This window comes from Amblyraja radiata, chromosome 15 (assembly GCF_010909765.2).
Source record: "Amblyraja radiata isolate CabotCenter1 chromosome 15, sAmbRad1.1.pri, whole genome shotgun sequence".
Lineage (NCBI taxonomy): Eukaryota > Metazoa > Chordata > Chondrichthyes > Rajiformes > Rajidae > Amblyraja > Amblyraja radiata.
The window spans coordinates 37,862,029-37,884,526 of NC_045970.1; the positions used below are offsets into that span (position 1 = coordinate 37,862,029).

Consider the following 22,498-nt stretch of genomic DNA (forward strand, 5'->3'; position numbering starts at 1 on the left):
ACATCTTGGTCAGCGGGTGCAGCAGCATCTATGGAGCGAAGGAAATAGGCAACGTTTCAGGCCGAAACCCTTCTTCAGAAACGTTGCCTATTTCCTTCGCTCCATAGATGCTGCTGCACCCGCTGAGTTTCTCCAGCTTTTTTGTGTACCTTCGATTTTCCAGCATCTGCAGTTCCTTCTTAAACACGGGACAGCTTGGTCAGCATGGAGGCGTTGGACTGAAGGGCCTGTTTCCCTGTTATATGGCTCTATGGCTCTATTCCAAAACCTTGGCTTTAACTTACAGGATATATCTTGCTCTGGATTCATTAACAGCGAGAATAGTTTCCCTCCTTCTAACGTAGTAATTATAGAGCCATACAGCACTGATAAAGGCACTTCGGCCTAACCCATCCATGCCGACCAAGATGTTCCATCTAAGATAGTCCCATTTGCTTGCATTTGTACCATATCCCTCAAAATATTTCCTATCCGTTCCTGACCAAATATATTTTAAATGTTTTTTTACCCGTCTCAACTATCGCCTCTTGCAGCTCGTTCCATTATACCCACCACCATTTGAGTGGAAAAAGTTGCCCCAATCCTAATTAATCTTTCCCTCTCACCTTAACCTCTGTCTTCTTGTTCCTGATGCCTTTACCTGGGTAGAAGACTCTGTGCATTCACCCAATCTGTTCCCCTCATGATTTGATATACCTCTTTTTGATCACCCCCCTCAGTCTCCAGCGCTCCACAAAATAAAATCCTAGCCTGCCCAACCTCTGCCTATAGCTCAGGTCCTCAAAAACTGGCAACATCATCGTAAATCTTCTCTGCACTCTCTCCAGCTTATTGGCATCTTTTCTACAGTAGGGCGACCAAAACTGCGCACAATACTCTTCTTCCACTGGACATCTATGTTCCAAGTAACTTCTATGTTTCCACCTTCTAAACCTCAATTAGATCAGTGTTCTGTATTCATTAAGCTGGAAAGAATGAAGAGAAGATTTACGAGGATGTCGCCAGGACTCGAGGGTCTGAGCTATAAGGAAAGGCTGCGCAGGGTCCTTGGAATGCAGGAGGCTGAGGGGTGATCTTATAGAGATGTATAAAATTATGAGAGAAATAGATAGGGTGAATGCACAGAGTCGTTTACCCAGGACAGGGGAATCAAGAGCCAGAGGACATAGGTTTAAGGTGAGAGGAGAAAGATTTAATAGGAACCTGAGGGGCAACTGTTTCACTGTGGTGGGTGCATGGAATGAGCTGCCAGAGGAGGTAGGTGAGGCAGGTACTATAACAGCATCTAAAAAACACTTGGACAGCTACATGGATAGGAAAGGTTTTGACGAATATGAGCCAAACCTGGGAAAATGGGACTAGCTTAGATGGGCATGGACAAAGTTGGACTAAAGGGCTTGTTTCTGTACTGTTTGACACTATGGCTCTATTCCAGGGAACATTGCCAAGTCTACAAAATCTTCCACGATGATTTATCTGAGTGCAGGCAGGAGTCACCAGGGAGCAATGTTGATTCTCTTTGAATTCGGATTTGGATATGGAGAGGATGGTTCCACTATGGGGAGAGTCTAGGACCACAGGGCACAGAATAAAAGGACGTACTTTTAGAAAGGAGATAAAAAGGAATATCTTTAGTTAGAGGGTTGTGATCTGTGGAATTCATTGCCACAGATGGCTGTGGAGGCCAAGTCATCGGGGCGAACCAGTGACCCAGTGATAGAGTTGCTGCGTTACATCGCCAGAGACCCGGGTTCGATCTGGAATATGGGTGCTGTCTGTACTGAGTTTGCACCTTCTCCCTGCATGGATTTTCTCTGGGTGCTCCGGTTTCCTCCCAAATTCCAAAGATGTGCGGGTTTGCAGGTTAATTGGCTTCTAAGATGTGTCGGATAACAATAGTGATTGTTGCTCGGCGAAGCCCTGGTGGGCCGAAGGGCATGTTTACACACCATATCTTTACACTAACATAAATTGGGTATTTTTAATGCGGAGATTGACAGATTCTTGATTAGTAAGGGTATCAAAGGATATGGGGGGAAAGCTGAAAAATGGGGTTGAGAGGAACGATAGATTAGCCATGATTGAATGGTGGAATAGACTCGATGGGCCGAAAGGTCTAATACGGCCCCTATGACATGAACACAATTTGAGAGGAGAAATCACAAGGTGGTTGGTGACCTTTGTCTTCACCGCAGTGATTCTCCTGTGTTTCAATCAATTAGCAGAGAACAGGTTATTTTCAGATAGGAATTAAGATTCAGAACTGAGGTCAAAAGATTGGTTCCTAGTGCAGCTGCCCTTTGCCTCATTAGCAAGGTGCTTGCAGAACCATGAGTCAGAAAGATTGACTGGAATTGTTCGATGTCTCTGAAAAAATAATTGTTATTTTATTTCAGTTCAGATATACAGCGTGAAAACAGGCCATTTGGCCCACCAAGCCCACACCACCCATACACTAGTTCCCCTTCCCTCCATTGTACTTGAGTTTGATTTGATTGTATTTACTTTAGACTTTATAAACACTGCGTGGAAACAGGCCCTTCGGCCCTACCAGCAATCATCCTCGGGACAAATTAACCAAAGCCAATTTACCTACAAAGTGTGTAAGAAGGTTCTACGGATACAGAAGGTAGACACACAATGTTGGAGTAACTCAGCGGGACAGGCAGTATCTCTGGAGAGAAGGAATGGGTGACGTTTCAGGTCCAGACGCTCAGTCTGCGGAAGGGTCTGTTCATACCGTCCCAGTCACACTGACAACAATGTTACCACCCCAGGCATCAATGAACATCTGAAGAATGAGGTCTGAAGAAGGGTTTGGACCAAACGTCACCTCTTCCTTCTCTCCAGATATGCTGCCTGACCCGCTGAGTTAGCCCAGCATTTTGTGTCGGTCAATCCACAATTCTGTACATCTTTGGAGTGTGGGAGCTCTGTATTGTCCAAACTCTGTACAGACAGCACCCGAGGACAGGATCAAACCCGGGTCTCTGGCGTTGTAAGGCAGCAACTCTACCGCGGCGCCACTGTGCCGCCCTAGTGGTTGACTGGAGTTGCTCGGACCCTCAAGTAAAATAAGTGTTTGTGGGAAGGTTGTGGGTGGAGAGATTCATTAAGCGAGAGCAACAGAATGGGGGAAAGAGAAGGCTTGTGAAGTACCAGAGTCCCATTGGCAGAGGATACCAGCAGCTCAGCAGTTTTCTGCAGACTGGGAATTATTGTCTGTGATTTTCTGCATCTGCAATCGGAGCACCCGGGGAAAACCCACGCGGTCACAGTGAGAACGTACAAACTCCGTACAGGCAGCGCCCGTGGTCAGGATCGAACCCGGGTCCCCGGCGCTGTGAGGCAGCAACTCTCCCGCTGCACCACAGTGCTGCTTGACTCGGTGGGCCGAATGCCTGTTTCCACGCGGTGTCCCTAAAAAACTGAAGCAAATTAAACTAAAACTAAGATAATGCTGAGGGGGTGAAATCTATTGTCTGAAAAAATTGGATATCTGTTGCAATGCAAACAAAAAATGAAATCACATTGCTCTTATTGCCACTGTGCTGTCGGAAGAGGGGTTTGGCTGCAGATTTAAATCTTCCTTGCGGCCAGCTCTCGGGAATAGCGTCTCAAAAAGATCTGGAGAGCATTCCTCCCGGGAAAAGATGCAGAAAATCACAGACTGCAGAAAACTGCTGAGCTGCTGGTATCCTCTGCCAATGGGACTCTGGTACTTCACAACCCTCCTCTTTCCTCATTCTGTTGCTCTCGCTTAATGAATCTCTTCACCCACAACCAAAGATCTTCGCTTCGCTATAAGATCTTTGCCCACAACCTTCCCACAAACACTTATTTTACTTGAGGCTCCGAGCAATTCCAGTCAACCAGTCAACCACTAGGGGCGGCACAGTGGCGCGGCGGTAGAGTCGCTGCCTTACAACGCCAGAGACCCGGGTTCGATCCTGTCCTCAGGTGCTGTCTGTACAGAGTTTGGACAGTGCAGAGCTCCCACACTACAAAGATGTACGGGATTGTGGGTTGACCGACACAAAATGCTGGGCTAACTCAGCGGGTCAGGCAGCATATCTGGAGAGAAGGAATAGGTGATGTTTGGTCCAGACCCTTCTTCAGACCTCATTCTTCAGATGTTCATTGATGCCTGGGCTGTTCACATTGGTGTCAGTGTGTCTGGGACGGTATGAACATAAAATTCGCCAATTTTAAGTAAGTAACCCACGCCACCCACCAGCGATCTTCATTTCCTCTCTCCCTTCCACGTATCCCACCAGGAAAGCATTTTATCGGGATGCTTCTTCACAGCATGGCTTGGAAACAGCTCCATCTAAAAGACCGCAAGAAATCACAGAGAGTTGTGGACGCAGCCCAGACCTCCACACAAACCAACCTCCCTCCCTTTGACTCCATCTACACTTCACGCTGCCTCGGCAAGGCCACCAGCATAATCAAGGACCAGTCTCACCCCGGTCATTCCCTCTTCTCTCCTCTCCCATCAGGCAAGAGGCCCCGAAGTTTGAGATTCTGCATTGTCGGATATCACCTTTCTCATCAAAATGTCATCATATTTTTCTCCATAGGCTCTTGTTAAGGCAAATTCCTTGTATGTGAATACTTGGCCAATAAACTTACTTACTTACTTAACGTAGCCTTCCACAGCAGTGTGTTCCACTGTCCTTTGTCCCACCACGTCCGTACTGGCTATCACACACCCGTTTACACTAATCCTACACTAATCCTGTTCTATTCTTCCCACTTTTCCATCAACCTCAGGTCACAGTATACTTCTTAATCCATTATCCCAGTGATCACGTGCCCACTCCATGTGCCTGCATCTTTATTTTCTGTGTTAATACCCTTAACCTTTATACTTGCACTGGATAGCGCGCAACAAAAGCGTTTCACTGTACCTCGGTCAAATCAAGTCACATTTATTTATATAGCACATTTACAAAACAACTCTCGTTGGCCAAAGTGCTTTACATTTGTTATAAGAATAGTATAAACAAACAAGCTACATACATATATACATATAACCCTCGCTCAGTGGACGTCAGGAAAGGCTTGGGAGTATAGATAAGATTTTAGTCTTGACTTAAAGGAGTCGATGGAGGGAGCAGTTCTGATGGGAAGGGGGATGCTGTTCCACAGTCTAGGAGCTGCTACCGCAAAGGCGCGGTCGCCCCTAAGCTTATGCCTAGACCGCGGGATATTCAGCAACCCCAAATCGGCCGATCTGAGGGACCTGGGGGTGGAGTGGTGGGTGAGAAGGCTTTTAATGTAGGAGGGGGCAAGCCCATTGAGGGCTTTGTAGACATAGAGGAGGGTCTTGAAATGTATACGGAACCGCACAGGGAGCCAGTGGAGAGAGGCCAGGATCGGGGTGATGTGGTCCCTTTTTCGGGTGCCCGTCAGGAGTCTCGCTGCGGCGTTTTGGACCAGTTGCAGGCGGGACAGGGAAGATTGGCTGATGCCAGTGTAAAGCGAGTTGCAGTAATCTAGGCGACAATAAATTTAACTGTAACTCTCTTTTACATGTTTTTCCGCAACAAGGAGCTTTTATTGCACAACCCAGTCACAAAGTACTGCGTGAATCAAAACGGCTTGTGCGGTTTGAAAATATCAACCATCAAATTACCACTTTGTCATCCATATCCGTCAAGCATTCAAAACCTCCTCCCGCGGCGACCAGCATTCACGGAAAGATCTCCAAAGTCCCCATGGACACGGCGCGCTCCCTCTCCAGGGACACACGGGCACCAGAGTGGCGATTATCTGGTCCCGACCCGAAACGTTACATGTCCATATTCTCCAGAGATGCTGCCTGACTCGCCGAGTAACTTCAGCACTTTGTGTCCTTTTGTGCAAACCAGCATCTACCTGCAACTCCTTGTTTCCACATTTCGGCTTAATCCACTGCAAAATCTCCTCAAAGTATGCCTGCTTTGTCTCCGACAGGACTTCTGTCAGACCCTCTTTCACTGCTTCCCGATCCGTGGTTCCTGCTGCTATCTGGGACTTTGACCATGTTCAGACCCAGACTCGCTACCACAGCCAAGGATAGACACAAAAAGCTGGAGTAACTCAGCGGGACAGGCAGCATCTCTGGAGAAAAGGAATAGGTGACGTTTCGGGTCGAGACCATTCTTCAGACCTGCCACAGCCATGTGTGTATCCTCAACACTTTCCTGAACCACTATCCTGTTCCCCGTGGCTTCCAGCTCTAGTTATAGTTCGGACAGAACCCGGGTTTCAGGAACCAGCGCTCAATCCACCGCTTCTCGCAACTGTTCTCCAGATGGTCTCGACCCGAAACGTCACCTATCCCGTTCTCCAGAGATGCTGCCCAGACCCGCTGAGTTACTCCTGCACTTTGTGTCCCTTTTGGTAAAGCAGCATCTGCAGTTCCTTGCATTGTCAGATGGGCCCATACCACCATGGCCACGCTCTCATTTACAATTAGGCACATCGAGCGTATTCCGTCATTCAATCATGCCTGGTCTATCTTTCCCTCTCAACCCCATTCTCCTGCCTTCTCCCCGTAACCTTTGACACCCGTACTAATTAAGAACTTGTCAATCTCCACCTTAAAAATACCCAATAACATTGCCTCCACGGTCATAGAGTCACAGTGATACAGTGTGGAAACAGGCCATCCGGCCCAACTCGCCCACACCGGCCAACAATGCCCCAGACACCCTAGTCCCACTTGCCCGCTCTAGGTCCATAACCCTCCAAACCTGTACCTGTCCAACTGTTTCTTAAACGATGGGATAGTCCCAGCCTCAACTACCTCCTCTGCAGCTTGTTCCATACACCCACCACCCTCTATATGAACAAGTTACCTCACGAATTCCTATGAAATCTTTTCCCCTTCACCTTGAACCTATGTCCTCTGGTCCTCGATTTCCCTACTCTGGGTAAAATACTCTGTGCATCTACCCGATCTATTCCTCTCGTGATTTTGTCTACCTCTCTATAAGATCTCCCCTCATCCTCCTACGCTCCATGGAATAGAGACCCAGCCTACTCAACCTCTCCCTATTGAATTGAAATAATTTAATTGCCACACAACCAAGGTCGGTGGTATTTACACCCTCTAATCCTGGCAACATCCTCGTCTGTGACAGTATGACTGTATGTTCCAGTATGCCTGTATCTCTGTTCTTTTCAACTGTATATGTGTTCAATATGACTATCTCTGTGGTGGATGACTGTATGTTCGGTATCTCTGTTCAGTATGACTGTTTCTCTGTTCTCCTTCGCTGTGCCGATGTATATATCTGTACCTATTCATAGTTCTCTCCCTCTCTGTACCCGCGCCTTGAACTGACTGTGTGTGTGTGTGTGTCCGCTTCTCTCTCTCTCTCTCTCTCTCTCTCTCTCTATATATATATATATATAATTATATATTACACATGTTACTCTATCCCCGAGCCTCTCCCCACCCCCCACCAACCCTCTCTCTCCCTCTGTGATGTCTGTACGCCTGCCCCCTTCTCTGTTCAGCCGCGCGTCCTCAATCGGTTTAAAGAAAACTGAGACACGCCGGACGCCAAAGTAAGAGTCTCTCTCTCTCTCTTTCTCCCCACACACAAAAACCTGAGAGGTGATGTAGGAAGAAGGAAGGAGGCAAGTCTAACGCTGAGGCGGACAAACGCTCGGGGAAAAGTCAAACCAGGAGTTGGCACTGTTTAAAGAAAACATCTATTTGAGGGGGAGGGGGAGGGGGGGGGGGGGGGGGGGGGGGGGGGGGAGGATGAAAAGACAGTGGAAGCCGGGCCAGATATGTGAGAGAGCGCCGTGAGATCAAAAACAACCACTGCTTCTTGCTGGCTGAAGATCAACGCGATTGGCAGAGGGAGAGGGAGGGAGAGAGAGAGAGACACACACACACACACGGACCCGTGTTGTATCTCTCCACAGTCTGCTGTCTAAACAGGAACCAGTGTTGCTTCTCCACACAGCACCTCGGGAAATAACTGACAGGTTCTATCGCAGGGAAGTTAACATTCCCAGGAATTACTCAACCATGGATCCACTTTAACCCCCAATTTTCTCCACCCAGTTTCTCTCTCTCTCTCGCTGCTCCCCCCCTCCCTCCAAAATTCTCAATTGGTAGAGATTCGGCATCAGCGGCTGCTGGGCGCTAACACGCTCTTTGCTTTCCAATCTTTAATTTAAAAGCACAGTTGACAGATATTCCTCTCCCACTTCCCTTCCGCTGCCTTCTCAAGAGATTATGAAAGGCAAGACCAAGAAGTCCAGCGTCACGGATCAGAGGGACATGGACGGGTATGACCAGCTACCCGGTAAGTCGGGTTCAGAATACATTGTTGAGCGGAATGTGCTTGAGAGTGTGGGCTTGCTGGACATGTTTCTGTGGGGGGTTTGCATGCTGTAATCCGGCCAGTTGTCTGCTGCTGCTGACTGCCTGCCTGCCGTGACATTGTGCGGACTGTTGCTGTCTCCCGTCGTCGCTGTCCCAGGCTTATAGTTCGAATGAAATTGGACTTGATTGGTCCCGACTGCACCTTGACTCGACCCATTCCTGAACTCCACGGGCGCTATCTGGCACGGGTTCTGGAGTATTTTGAAAGAAGGGTGGGGAGGTTTTCGGGGAGTGGAGGGCGGACGGTCAATTCTTTGGGGCGGTGGGGGTGGCGATGTTTGCTCCATACTTTGTGCCAACACCCAACTGCAAAGCCATTAGGTGTCGCCTTGGGTAGGAAGCGGCTCCAAATTCCCTCTGTGTTATTCAGGAGCCTCCAGTAATCAATGATTATACTCGTGAGCACAAGACAGGGTGAAAACCCTCATCGGGACATTTTTGGAAAGATGCCTGGTTTACAAAAAGTATGGGAGTGGGGGGGGGGGGGGGGGGGAGAGAGGAGTTTGTTGAATCGGCTGGTTCTGGCTAAGAGGATGGTGGGAAGATTTGGAGGGGGGTTGCTGGTTGGAAGGGTGGGGGGGGGGGGGGGGAGCGATGCCGTTGGTTGGAAGTTGGGTGGAAGGAGCGGGTTGGAAGGGTGGGAGTCTTGGGAAGGAATAGGGGATTGTTGGTTTGGTTAAATGTTGACGGGAGGAAGTTGGTTGGAATGGTGGAGAGTTTTGGGATAAGGTAGTGATTGGTGGGCGATGGGTTTTGGGCAAGGGCAGGACAGTGGTGGTGGGGGGGGGGATACTGAAGGGGGGGGGGTGGTGAGGGGCGGGGAGTCATTGGATGGCAGTGAATTGAGGAGGAGGGGAGTGGCTAGGGAGGAGGAGAGGAGGGTAGTAGTTGGGATGGGAGGAGCGGGGAGTGGTTGGGAGGGGAATGTAGTACTGGGGAGGGGGAGGATTGTGTCGTGGTGCTTGGCTGGAAGGGTGGGGCGTTCGAGACCGGAACAGAAGATGGACAGGGGGGGCTCAGTCCGAGCAAGACCCAGTTGTGGACATCCACCGGGGTTTGGTGGGGCACACCGAATAAGGTCCAAGCCCCTTCCCCTTCCTCCTCGCTCAATTTAAAACTCCACGCCCTTCCAATCAATCAATCAGCCAACCCCGCTCGCCCCATGTCCCAAACTCCACGCTCTTCAATAACTCTCCTAACCTTCCCTACAATTCTCTGCCCTTGCACCCCTTCCCCTCACCAAAACATCCCCCGCTCCCATCCAATTACTCCCCTCCCCACCCCTGCCTAAAATCCCCCGCCCTTCTGATCACCCTTTACCCCTAACACTCCCCGCCTTTCCAATTACTCCCTCTCCGTCCCCTCCCTAAAACTCTCTCCCCTTCCAACCCCCTGTTACCCATCTCCACAACTCCCTGCCCTTCCCATAGACGAGGTTTGAGCGCCGGTCCGCAGCTCTCTGTAAAGTGCCAGTCCCGGGGCCAGGTCGGAGGAAGCACCGCGCTGTCATCTGTTGCAGGGTGATTACAGGCATCTGCTCCCTCTGTTGGAATAGGACGTGCTGGCGGAACTCCGAGCAAGATCTGGGGTCGCCTTCCCGCCCACGTTTCCTCTCGGCCAACTGGTCTGATCTCTTCTGGACTAAACGTGCTCTGAATCTCTTGTACCGTCCTGTGTAACTTACCAACAACGAATAGCCAGCACACTCACCCACAGTATAAGCTAATGGTGTCTTACAGCGTGGAAACAGGCCCATCGGCCTAACTTGTCCACGCCGACCAACACTAGCCCCACCTGCTTGCGTTTGACCCATATCCCTGAAACATATCCTATCCTATCCATGTACCTGTCTAAATGTTTCTTAAACGTACCTGCCTCAACTACCTCCTCCGACAGCTCGTTCCATACATCTACTACCCTCTGTGTAAAAACAAAGTTACCCCACAGGTTCCTATTAAATCTCCCCCCTCACCTTAAGCCTATGTCCTCTGGCTCTCGATTCCCCTGCTCTGGGCAAGAGACTATGTGTGTCTACCCGGTCTATTCCTTTTATGATTTTGTACACTTATATAAGATCACATCATCCTCCTGCCAAGGAATAGAGTGCTAACCTGCTTAAACTCTCCCTATACCTCAGACTCTTGATTGCTGGAAACATCCTCATAAATCTTCTCTGCACCCTTCCCAGCTTGACATCCTTCCTATAACTTGGTGCCCAGAACTGAACACAATACTCTAATGGTCTAAAGGAACTACAGATGCTGGAAAATCGAAGGTAGACACAAATGCTGGAGAAACTCAGCGAGTGAGGCAGCATCTATGGAGCGAAGGAAATAGGCAACGTTTCGGGTCGAAACCCTTGTCAGATTTGTCTACTCGAATGGTTGAATTATTTTAGTTACGTTCGATGTTGTACCCAGTGTTGGAGGAGACACGAGGAACTGCAGATGCTGGAATCTTGAGTAAAATGCAAAGTGCTGGAGGAACTCTGTGGGTCAGACAGCATCTGTGCTCTGTTCAATTCCCTCCACAGCTGCTGCCTGACTCGTTCAGTTCCTCCAGCACTTTGCGTGCTGTCTGTTTTGAAGGAGATTTGTGGAAGGCGCAGTTTAGATCTACTCGCTACCTGGTCCTGTCCCACCACACTCAATCTCAGCCTGGGATGCCTTTTCTCCAGAGATGCTGCTGAGTTGTAGACGCTAAATTACGCCAGGATTTTGTGTCTACCTTCGGTGTAAACCAGCATCTGCAGTTCCTTCCTACACATTGAGTTAAGGACTTGAATTTAAACCTCCGACGATACAGTCTGATTCGAACTCTTATCACAATTGAGACCCGGGACAGACTCAAAGCTGGAAACACAAAGTACTGGATTAACTCGTAGAAACGAGGAACTGCAGATGCTGGTTTCCGCAAATGGATACAAAGTGCTGGAGTAACTCATCGGGTCAGGCAGCATCTCTGGAGGACATGGATTGGCAACTTTTCGGGTCGGGATTCTTCGGACTCAGCGGGTCAGGCTGCAATTCTGGAGAAAAGGAATCGATGACGTTTCGGGTCGTGACTCTTCTAAATACTGAGGAAAGTCTGAAGAAGGGTTCCTACCCGAAAGGTCACCTATTCCTTTTCTCCAGAGATGCTGCCTGAGCCGCTGACTTCCTCCAGCGCTTTGTTTATGTGTATTGTTTTTATTAACTCACCATTCCAGCATCTACAGCCTCTTATGTACCCTTGTAGTTGCGACTTCGTATCTATTTCACCCTCGCTGTTTGACCCGTCTCAATCCTCTACTCCCTACCAAAGATTAGATACAACGCGCCAATCTTGGCGGCGCGTTATCCCCGCGCTTTCGCTGCTAGCACCGATATGCATTGATTTGTATCATTAGCCCGTGATAAGAGTTCGAATCAGACTGTATCGTCGGAGGTTTAAATTCAAGTCCTTAACTCAATGTGTAGGAAGGAACTGCAGATGCTGGTTTACAGCGAAGATAGACACAAAATCCTGGAGTAATTTAGCGTCTATAACTCAGGCAGCAGCTCTGGAGAAAAGGCATATTGACGTTTGGGGTCGAGACTCTTCATCAGACAGAGAACAAATGAATGAAAGGTAATGCAAAAGGACAAATCAAAGCCAGCAAGGATGATCGTGGAAAGGTGAAGCCCACAATGGTCCATTGTTGGCTGTGGAGAAGCGGTTACCGAGTGAAACTAATGAGTGAAACAGTGAAAAAAACAGGATTTGGGTCCTGCTTATGTGTGGTCCCTTGAAGACAGAAATGGGTGGATTTATTATGGGGAAGAAGGAAATGGCAGATGAGTTGAACAGGTACTTTGGTTCTGTCTTCAGACCAGTTAGCTTGACATCGGTGGTGGGGAAGATGCTGGAGTCGATTACCAAAGATGTAACAGCAGCTCATTTGGATAGCAGTAACAGGATCGGTCCGAGTCAGCATGGATTTACGAAGGGGAAATCATGCTTGGCAAATCTTATGGAATTTTTGAGGATGTAACAAGTAAAATGGACAAGGGAGAGCCAGTGGATGTAGTGTACCTGGACTTTCAGAAAACCTTTGATAAGGTCCCACACAGGAAATTAGTGGGCAAAATTAGAGCACATGGTATTGAGGGAAGGGTATTGCCATGGTTGGCAGACAGGAGACAAAGAGTAGGGATTTTGGTTGGCAGACAGGAAACAAAGAGTAGGGATTAACGGGTCCCTCTCAGAATGGCAGGCAGTGATAGGTGGGGTACTGCAAGGCTCGGTGCTGGGACCGCAGCTATTTACAATATTCATTAATGATTTAGATGAAGGAATTAAAAGTAACATTAGCAAATTTTCCATTTACACAAAGCTGGGTGGAAGTGTGAACTGTGAAGAGGATGCTATGAGGATGCAGGGTGATTTGGACAGGTTGGATGAGTGGGATGCATGGCAGATGAAGTTTAATGCGGATAAATGTGAGGTTATCCACTTTGGTGGCAAGAACGGGAAGGCAGATTATTATCTGAATGGTGTCAGTTTAGGAAAAGGGGAAGTACAACGGGATCTGGGGGTCCTTGTACATCAGTCACTGAAAGTAAGCATGCAGGTACAGCAAGCAGTGAAGAAAGCGGATGGCATGTTGGCCTTCATAATGAGAGGATTTAAGTATAGGAGCAAAGAGGTCCTTCTGCAATTGTACAGGGCCCTGGTGAGACCAAACCTGGAATATTGTGTGCAGTTTTGGTCTCCTAATTTGAGGAAGGATATTCTTGCTATTGAGGGAGTGCAGCGTAGGTTCACGAGGTTAATTCCCAGGATGGCAGGACTGTCATATGATGAAAGAATGGAGCGACTGGGCTTGTATACACTGGAATTGAGAAGGATGAGAGGGTATCTTATAGAAACATATTAAATTATTAAGGGATTGGACAAGCTAGAGGCAGGAAACATGTTCCTGATGTTGTGGGAGTCCAGGACCAGGGGCAACCATTTAAGGATAAGGAGTAGGCCATTTAGAACTGAGATAAAGAAAAACTTTTGAATTTGTGGAATTCTCTGCCTCAGAAGGCAGTGGAGGCCGATTCACTGGATGTATTCAAGAGAGACTTAGATAGAGGTCTGAGGGCTAAATGAATCAAGGGGTATGGGGAGAAGGCAGGAACGGCCCGGGTACTGATTGTGAATGATCAGCCATGATCACATTGAATAGCGGTGCGGCTCGAAGGGCCAAATGGCCTACGCCTACACCTATTATCAATGTATCTATGTATCTGGGATGAAAGTGGAACTAGTGGGATCACTAGGGTCGGGAGGGACGGAGAGAGGGTGGATGCAAGGATTACTTGAAATTGAAGAAATCAATATTCATACTGCTGTGTTGTAAACTGCCTTAACTCAATGGGTTTGCGATAGAATGTGAGCAATGATAGTGAAACTACCAGAGTACTGTCAACACCCTTGTGTTATAAAATAAGAATATGCCGGGAATGGAGAGAGGTGGATTATACGCGGGCAGATAAGAGTTCAAGTTCTAGGAGCAGAATTAGGCCATTCGGCCCATCAAGTTTACTCCGTCATTCAATCATGGCTGATCCATCTTTCCATCTCAACCCCATTCTCCTGCCTTCTCCCCATAACCCTTGACACCTGTACTAATTAAGAACCTGTCAATCTCAGCCTTAAAAATACCCAATGACATGCCAATGAATTCCACAGGTACACCACCTCTGACTAAAGCAATTCCTCCTCATCTCCTTTCTAAAGGTACGTCCTTTTATTCTGAGGCTATGGCCTCTAGTTCTAGACTCTCCCACTAGTGGAAACTAGTGGTCTTGGTCACCATGTTCGGCACTGTCATTGTGGGCCGAAGGGCCTGTTCATGTGCTGCACTGTTCTATGTTCTAAGAAAACCTGCTGTCCTTGTCGTATGTGACTATGAACCTGTGGCAATGTGGTTGATTTGTCACAGTCTGCACTGTGGAAATGGGCAATAAGGCTGGGCCTCATGGTGAACAAATGAATACATACTGTGGCCATCTCTCTACGTGTTTGTACAGTATAGCAGGAGCTGTAGGTAACTTGTTCTTGGCTTGGGATACCAAGGGTCCATGTTTAGTCCATTATTGTCACATGGACAGAGATACAGGGAAAAGCCTTTGTTGCCTGCTATCCAGTCAGCGGAAAGATTTAATGGCTTCACACTGGTGCATCGAGAGTTGCTGCCCTACAGTGCCAGAGACCGGGGTTCAATCATGACTACGGGTGCTGTCTGTAGAGAGTTTATACCTTCTCTCTGTGACCGCGTGGGTTTTCTCCTGGTGGCCCGGTTTCCTCCCACATTCCAAAGATGTACAGGTTTGTAGGTTCATTGGGTTTGGTAAAATAGTAAATTGTCACTATTGTGCAGGATAGTGCTAGTGTACGGGAGGATCGCTGGTCGGCGTGGACTCGGTGGGCCAAAGGGCCTGTTTCTACGCTGTATCTATGAAGTCTAACGTCTTACAATCAAGCCGTTCACAGTGTACCGATATAGGACAAATAATTTTACCGAAGCCAAAAATCCAACAAATTAATAATAAAATATCAGTCAATCAACCCTACACACTAGGGACAATTTACAATTTTACTGATTACAAGTTTGACCTACAAACCTGCACGACTTTGTAGTGTGGGAGGAAACCGGAGCACGCGGAGAAAACCCACGTGGGTCACAAAGGGAACGTACAAACTCCGTACAGACAGCACCCGTAGTCAGGATCGAACCCGGTTCTCTGGCGCTGTGAGGCAGTAACTCTACCGCTGCTCCACCGCGCTGCCCTGTTTTGCAGAGTAGGTTTCCACAATTTGAGTTCTACTAAATTGCCAATTAACTTGTCTTGCGTTGTGTGGGATGGGGGAGTCGAGAGTCGTGAGAGTCGAGAGTGGAGTGTGTTTAATTGTCAGATATACCGGCAAAGTAATAATGAAATTCTTACAGGATTAATGCAATACCTTCAATTAAATGCATAATAATCAATAATGGAATAAATTGATAACCGGAATACGATGTACCCAGAATATTGCAAAACTGTAGTGCAACCATAGACAGTACATTGGCTGCATTTCAGGCCCACGCTCCTGATCTTTGGTCTCCCGGTTTGGAGGGTCAGTCGGTGTGGGGTGGCAGAATCTCTCTGTCGGTTTGTTCCAGGGCCCGGCCAAGGTGGTCCAGGCGGCGGGCAGTCTAGGGTTCTGCCCGAGTCGACTGCCGGCCCCTCTTCCGGGCCTCCATCCGTACCCGCATGTCCCTGGAGTGGGAGCACGCAGTGTCCACAGGGATGCTTGAAGCCTTCTGTGAACGATGGTCATCGAATGCGTCGAGGATACGGATGATAATGTTGTAATCTGTTGATTGATAGATGTTTCTAAACTGCCGGGCAGCTTTGATCTTTCCAGTTCTTTCAACTGTGATTGTTAGAATAAAATCTCTTTGTTAGGGAAAGAAAAGACATAATCCATCGGGAGGAATGTTTACTCAAGGCACCAGTGAGAATTTCTTGTTTTAAATTGTGCTCTGTTTAGGTGTATGGGTATTATTGTTACATGTAACGTTAACAGCTGTGTTTTGCATGCTATCCAATCAAATCAGGTAATACTATACGTAAATACAATCGTCAAACTCGCGTACCATAGGTAGAGCAAAGGGGAAGCTTCAGAGTGTGGAATATAGTGTTGTAGCTCCGAGCATCGTTCCACAGGCAAAGTCCATGTCTGTAAGGAGTGGAAGTGAATGGGACAGTACCCTAACTTACGGAAGGTCCATTCAGAAGTCTGATAACAGAGGGGAAGAAGCTGTTCCTGAGTCTGGTGGTGCGCGCCTTCAAGAGTCTGTACCTTCTGACAATGGGAGTGCGGAGGAAAAGGAAAGGCCAAGTTCGCTGCTTTCTCAAAGCAGCATGAAGTGCAGATGGAGTCAATGGTTGGGAGTCTGGTCTATCTAATGGACTGGGCTACATCCACAACTCCCTGCAGTTTCTTGCAATCTTGGGCAGAGCTGTTCCAAAACCAAGCTGTGATGCAGCCCGATACTATGCATTCTCTGGTGCATCTGTGAGAGTCGTTAGAGACATGCTTAATTTCTATTATGATCTATTAACATTAACTAGAACAGTGGTGGGAGTCTTTAACTACATGGAGACTCGCCCTATGGAGATGGACCCAATGGAGCAGTGAAGAGACGACGTGCCGAGGACAGGTCGCGGAGAGGGACCTGCCGGAGGGGGGCCGATGAGAACAATGGGGTCCCAGTGGTGGGGGGGGGGGGGGGGGGATTTGAGAACAAGGATGGACCTCGCGAAGTGTGGTAGCACTGAGAGCAAAGAGGGACCTTGCAGGGTTGGGGAGGCTTTGAGAACAAGGGGGAAGCCAACGAGGGGAGGGCTGCCAAGGACAAGGGGGGTCCTGGAGAGGGGGGGAGCGGCAAGAACAAAGAGGGACCATCGGGACTCTAATGAGTACCTTGTAACTTTGTCAGCGCCAGATGCATGGGGCGACTCTATACAATCAATACTTTACTGTATTGAATGCAAAAACAAAGAATTTCACTGCACCCAGGTGCATCATTGAGTGAGTTCTAGCGATGAAAGTGGGCATACTCTATGGTAGGTTCAAGACCCAGTGAAGGCTCGGAGTACAAACACTTTGGGAAACAGTTGAGACAAGAGTGGTGTCAACTCGGGGCGGCAAAGGTTATTTGAAAAGACAACAGTCAGGCCTTGCGTGCTTTTAGAAAATATGAAATATTCATTGAATGATAAAATTCACTGCACGAGACCATTCGATCTATCAAGTTCATGCTGACCAATAAGTGCTATGTAACCTAATCCCATTTCTGAGAATCAACATTGAATTCTCCAAGTTTAGGTAACTAACCTGCAAACACCATCACCCCTTCACCCCCACCCCTATTTTCCCTCTCCCTTCCCTGTGCCCCACCGGTTTGTGCACCCATTTCTCCCTTCCCCCTCTCCACTCCACCCCTTCCATCTCTATCCCTTCCTCTGGCTTCACATTTCATACCTATTCTAATCTTCTTATCTCACCCTCTGTGTAAAACAAACTTGCCCCGCACATCTCCTTTAAATATTTCCCCTCTCATATAATAATAATAATAATGGATGGGATTTATATAGCGCCTTTCTAATACTCAAGGCGCTTTACATCGCATTATTCATTCACTCCTCAGTCACACTCGGTGGTGGTAAGCTACTTCTGTAGCCACAGCTGCCCTGGGGCAGACTGACGGAAGCGTGGCTGCCATTCTGCGCCTACGGCCCCTCCGACCACCACCAATCACTCACACACATTCACACACATTCACACACAGGCAAAGGTGGGACCAAGGACACAACGACAGTATGCACTCCAAGCGGGATTCGAACCGGCCACCTTCCGGTCGCCAGCCGAACACCTAGCCCATTGTGCCATCTGTCGCCCCAAATATTAAAGCTAGTATTTGATATTTCCATCCTGGGCTGTCTATCCATCTTGTCCATGCCTCTCACAATTTTATATACTTGTATCAGGTCTCCCTGCAACCTCTGGCATTCCAGAGAAAACAATCCAAGCTTGTCCGACCTCTCCTTGCTGTTTATACATTCTAATCCATAGAATCACTCTGGTAAACGTCCTCTGCACCTTTTCCAAAGCCTCCACATCCTTCCTGTAATGGGGCGACCAGAACTGTACACAATGATCCACAAGCAGCTTGACCAAAGTCCTATAAAGCTGCATGGTGACTGCCTGAACTGTACACTCAATGCAATCAATAAAGGCAAGCATGCCACATGCGTCTCTACCACTCTATCTACTTGTGTTGTCATGTGCATTGTCCCACTGGGGATGGTGACGGCTTTAATAATCACCAGCTGGTATTTTAGTTGCTCATTCAGGAACTTAAGGGTGACACAGTGATGCAGCAGTAGAGTTGCTGCCTTACAGCGCCAGAGACCCGGGTTAGATCCTGACTATGGGCGCTGTCTGTACAGAATTTGCACGTTCACTCTGTGGCCGCGTGGGTTTCCTCCAACCCACCAAATACATACAGGTTTGTAGGTTAATTGGCTTTGGTAAGTTGTAAAATTGTCCCTAGTGTGTAGGATAGTGTTAGCGTACGGGGTGAATGCTGGTTGGCACTGACTCGGTGGGCCGAAGGGCCTATTTCCGTACTGTATCTATAAAGTCTAAAGTAAAGTAGTTTTCACACAGAGAGTGGTGAATCTGTAGAATTATCTGCCAAAGAAGGTAGTTGAGGCCAGTTCATTGGCTATATTTAAGAGGGAGTTAGATGTGGATCAGGGGGTGTGGAGAGAAGGCAGGTACAGGATATTGAGTTGGATGATCAGCCATGATCATATTGAATGGCGGTACAGGCTCGAAGGGCCGAATGGCCTACTCCTGCACCTATTTTCTATGTTTCAATGTAAACTGCATCAGGCAATGAGAACTTTCTATTATTTAATACATTTTATGAAATATTCATGTAACTAGCCTGTGAAATGTTATATAACGGTTTAATTCTTAACTCCAGCAGCATTAGGAAAGGAACAACGTGCCCAGCTTGTTTTATAATAAAATAACCAAAGGTTTGGAATAGAACATATAGTGCTGGAATAGCTCAGCGGGTCAGGCAGCATCTGTAGAGGGGAATGGGCAGGCAGTGATTTGGGTCAGCACCCTTCTTCAAACTCCAGAATGGCTTTGAGAGTTTTGCTCTTGCCTCTCCCTGCTTTAATGGTTCAATTATGCTTTTATTGCCACATGTGTGAAGTGTAAATGCACAGTGAAATTGTTTTCTTACAAACAGTTCGGTGGCGTATTGCCTATTGCCATACCGTCCCCGATTAGCAAGTGTACAGAAATGGTCTACTGAACCCACATGCAAGAGGCGCCATTTTCAAAGTCCAGTCCGCACTCTAGTTCTTATGAGCGGTGCCCCATCCAGGCGAGTCCCAGGCTGCTGCAAGGGCCTCCAGCCATTGCCTTCCTTGGCTGACCTGGAACCCATGACCCTCTCCTCCCTGTCCACCTTTGCTCCCGGAATGGGCCTCCCGCGGCCATCCTCGAGGGTGCGGTTGGCCGGAACCCTGCTCCCTCGCCTCTCCTACCCGCCTCACTCCTCGCCCCTCAAGTCCGTCATCATCGCCGGCTCCGTCTTCCCGGTCGGCCTCTGGTCTTCAGGGGACGAGCAGCGGCGGTTCGAAGAACAACACAGCGTAGGAACAGTACCTTCATCCAACAATGGCCGTGCCAAGCATGATGCCAAAGATAAACTCATCTCATCTGCCTGCATATGATCCATATCCCTCAATGTCCCGGACTGTTGCAATGCCTTTCCGTTCATCAGTTGTAACCCAGGGATGGAAACGGAAATTAATTTGCGATGAATCTCAACCCGAAGCGTCACCCATTCCTTCTCTCCAGAGATGCTGCCTGTCCTGCTGAGTTACTCCAGATTTTTGTGTCTATCTCCATATTTAATTTGGAATGAGCCTGGCAGGAGCTCATTGTGGGAGAAACAAATGGCCACTAGTCCTTGCAGAGAGTGCCGCAGCGGTAGAGTTGCTGCCTTACCGTGCCAGTAACCCGGGTTCTACCCTGACTACAGGTGCCGTCTGCACTTAGTTTGTACTTTCTCCCTGTAACCATGTGGGTTTTCTCTGGGTGCTCGGGTTTCCTCCCACACTCCAAAGAAGTACAGGTTTGCAGTTTAATTGGCATTTGAAAATTGGCCTTAAGGTGTTGGATAGTGCTAGTGTTTGGGTAATTGCTGGTTGGCATGGACTCGGTGGCCCCAAGGGCCTGTTTCCATGCTGTATCTCTCAAGAAAAGAGTGCACAGTCAGCTCGGTCACACGTGGAGTTTGATTTAAACAAAGATGTCTCAGTGGAAGGGGATAATGGAAACAGGAAGGCTGCCACAGAGATTGCCCTGAAAGAGATTCATCTCAACAAAGAACGATACCAATTATATATTTTGTTTTCATTCACTTTCTGAATCTTGCCTTTCATTCCTCTGTTGAACGTTTCCCATTCCACATTGGGTTATAATCCTGTTGTGCACATCAATAAGTGTTCTCATTAAGTAAAGCTGCATGAAAAGCTTTGTCCCCTGTTACAACCCATGTAATAACCTTTAGCAAATAAAAAAGGATATAAAGCAATACCACACTAATTAGATAGAGTGATAAAGAAGGTGTACGGTTTGTTTATCATCGGCTGGGGCATGGAGTATTACACTCAGAAAGTCACATTGCAGCTTTTTAGGGCTTCTGTTCGGCTGCCTTTGTAGTGTAGCGCGCAGTTGTCTGGCCGCCTCATTACATGTAGGATGTGGAAGCTTTGAAGAGGGTGCAGCGGAGACTTGCCAGCATGCTGCCAGGATGAGGGTATTAGCTACAGAGAAGTTGGACAAACTGGTCTTATTTTCTCTGGAGTTTCACATGCTGAGGGGAGACCTGACAGAAGTATGAAAGATTACGAGAGGCAGAGATAGGGTAGAAAGTCTGAATCGTTGTCCCGGGGGGTAGAATGTCAAAGTCCAGAGGGGATAGGTTTTAGGTGGGAGGGGCAAAGTTTAAATATGTGCAGGGCAAGTTTTTTTAATTACACAGAGAATGACGGGTGTCTGGAACACACTGGGATGGCGGTGGTGGAAACAGATACGATGGTGATATTTAGAGAATTTCAGATATGTACGGATGGAAAGGGAAGGGAGGGAAATGGACCTGGTGCAGGCAAGGAATGTTAGTTTCACCTGGCACCAAACATGGCCCAGTCAATATGGGCTGGAGGGCCCATTCCTTCCTGTGCTGTACTGTTCAATGCTCTATGAATGTGATATTGCTTTGCGAACAAGGCCGCAAGGTGGCGAGGCGATAGAGTTGCTGCCTTACATCAGAGACACGGGTTCAATCCTGACGACGGGTGTTGTCTGTACGGAGTTTGTACATTCTCCCCGTAACCGAGTGGGTTTTCTCTGGGTGCTCCGGTTTCCCCCCCAGACTCCAAAGGCCTACAGGTCTGTACGTTAATTGGCTTCATTAAAATTGTTAAATTGTCCCTGGTGTGTAGGATAGTTCTGGTGTACGGGGTGATTACTGGTCGGCATGGACTCGGTGGGTCGAAGGGCCTGTTTTTTGCACTGTATCTCTAAAGCCTAAACTCTACAGTAAAGGTGACATCTGTGGAAAGAATGGACAGACAATGTTTCGGATCAGGATGCTTCTTCAGTGTGAAGAAATTCTTCTGGGGTGACGAGGTTTTCAAATTCTTCAACTGAGAGGATTTTGGTTATTCAGCCATGGAGTGTAATTAATGCAGAGAGGCCTGAAGAAGGGTTCTGAACTGAAACATTGTCTGTCCATTTCCCTCCACAGACGCTGCCTGACCTACTGAGTGCCTCCAGCACTCTATTTTTTGCTCAGCATTCCAGCATCTGCAGTCTTTTAGACCTTAGACGCTTTAGAGATACTGCACGGAAACAAGCCCTTCAGCCCACCGAGTCGTCGCCGACCAGCAATCACCCCGTACACTAGCACAATCCTACACACTAGGGACAATTAAAGCCAATTAACCTACAAACCTGCACGTCTTTGGAGTGCATGAGGAAACCGGAGCACTTGGAGACATTCCATGCGGTCACGGGGAGAACGTACAAACTCCGTACAGACATGCACCCATAGTCGGGATCGATCCCGGGGATCTGGCACTATGAGGCAGCAACTCTACCGCTGCACCACTGTGCCACCCTTTTGTGTCCCAAATCGGTGTTCAGATATTAAAAGTATTGAAGAATAATGGGCCTGTCCCACTTAAGCGATTTGTTAGGCAACTACAGGCTAGTTTGTCGCCACATGTTCGCTGGTGGTCGGCGGGAGTCGTCTCCTTAGTCGAGCAAAAAGTTGTAGCGTCTTTCTGGTCGCCGCTAAATTTTCAACATGTTGAAAATTTTTCGGCGACAGTGGGTTTGACGTCAATGAGCGTAGCTTGACTTCTCCTGACATAGCTGCTATCGTAGGTTGTCGCTGTGATGCCATCGGTTTTTCGGCGACCTGCTTCGACAGTTGCCTAAAAAAATGGG

The 22,498-nt window shown here is 48.1% G+C and overlaps 1 protein-coding gene across 1 annotated transcript in view; it reads left to right on the top strand.

The window, feature by feature from the left end:
• The first annotated feature begins 7,756 nt into the window (after positions 1 to 7,756).
• kcnip2 (potassium voltage-gated channel interacting protein 2) overlaps positions 7,757 to 22,498 on the top strand; it is a 211,443-nt gene continuing 196,701 nt past the window's right edge. The window contains exon 1 of the mRNA XM_033034090.1: positions 7,757 to 8,315. Coding sequence (XP_032889981.1) covers positions 8,246 to 8,315 — 70 coding nt within the window. The 5' untranslated portion in view covers positions 7,757 to 8,245. The remainder of the gene's footprint in view (positions 8,316 to 22,498) is intronic.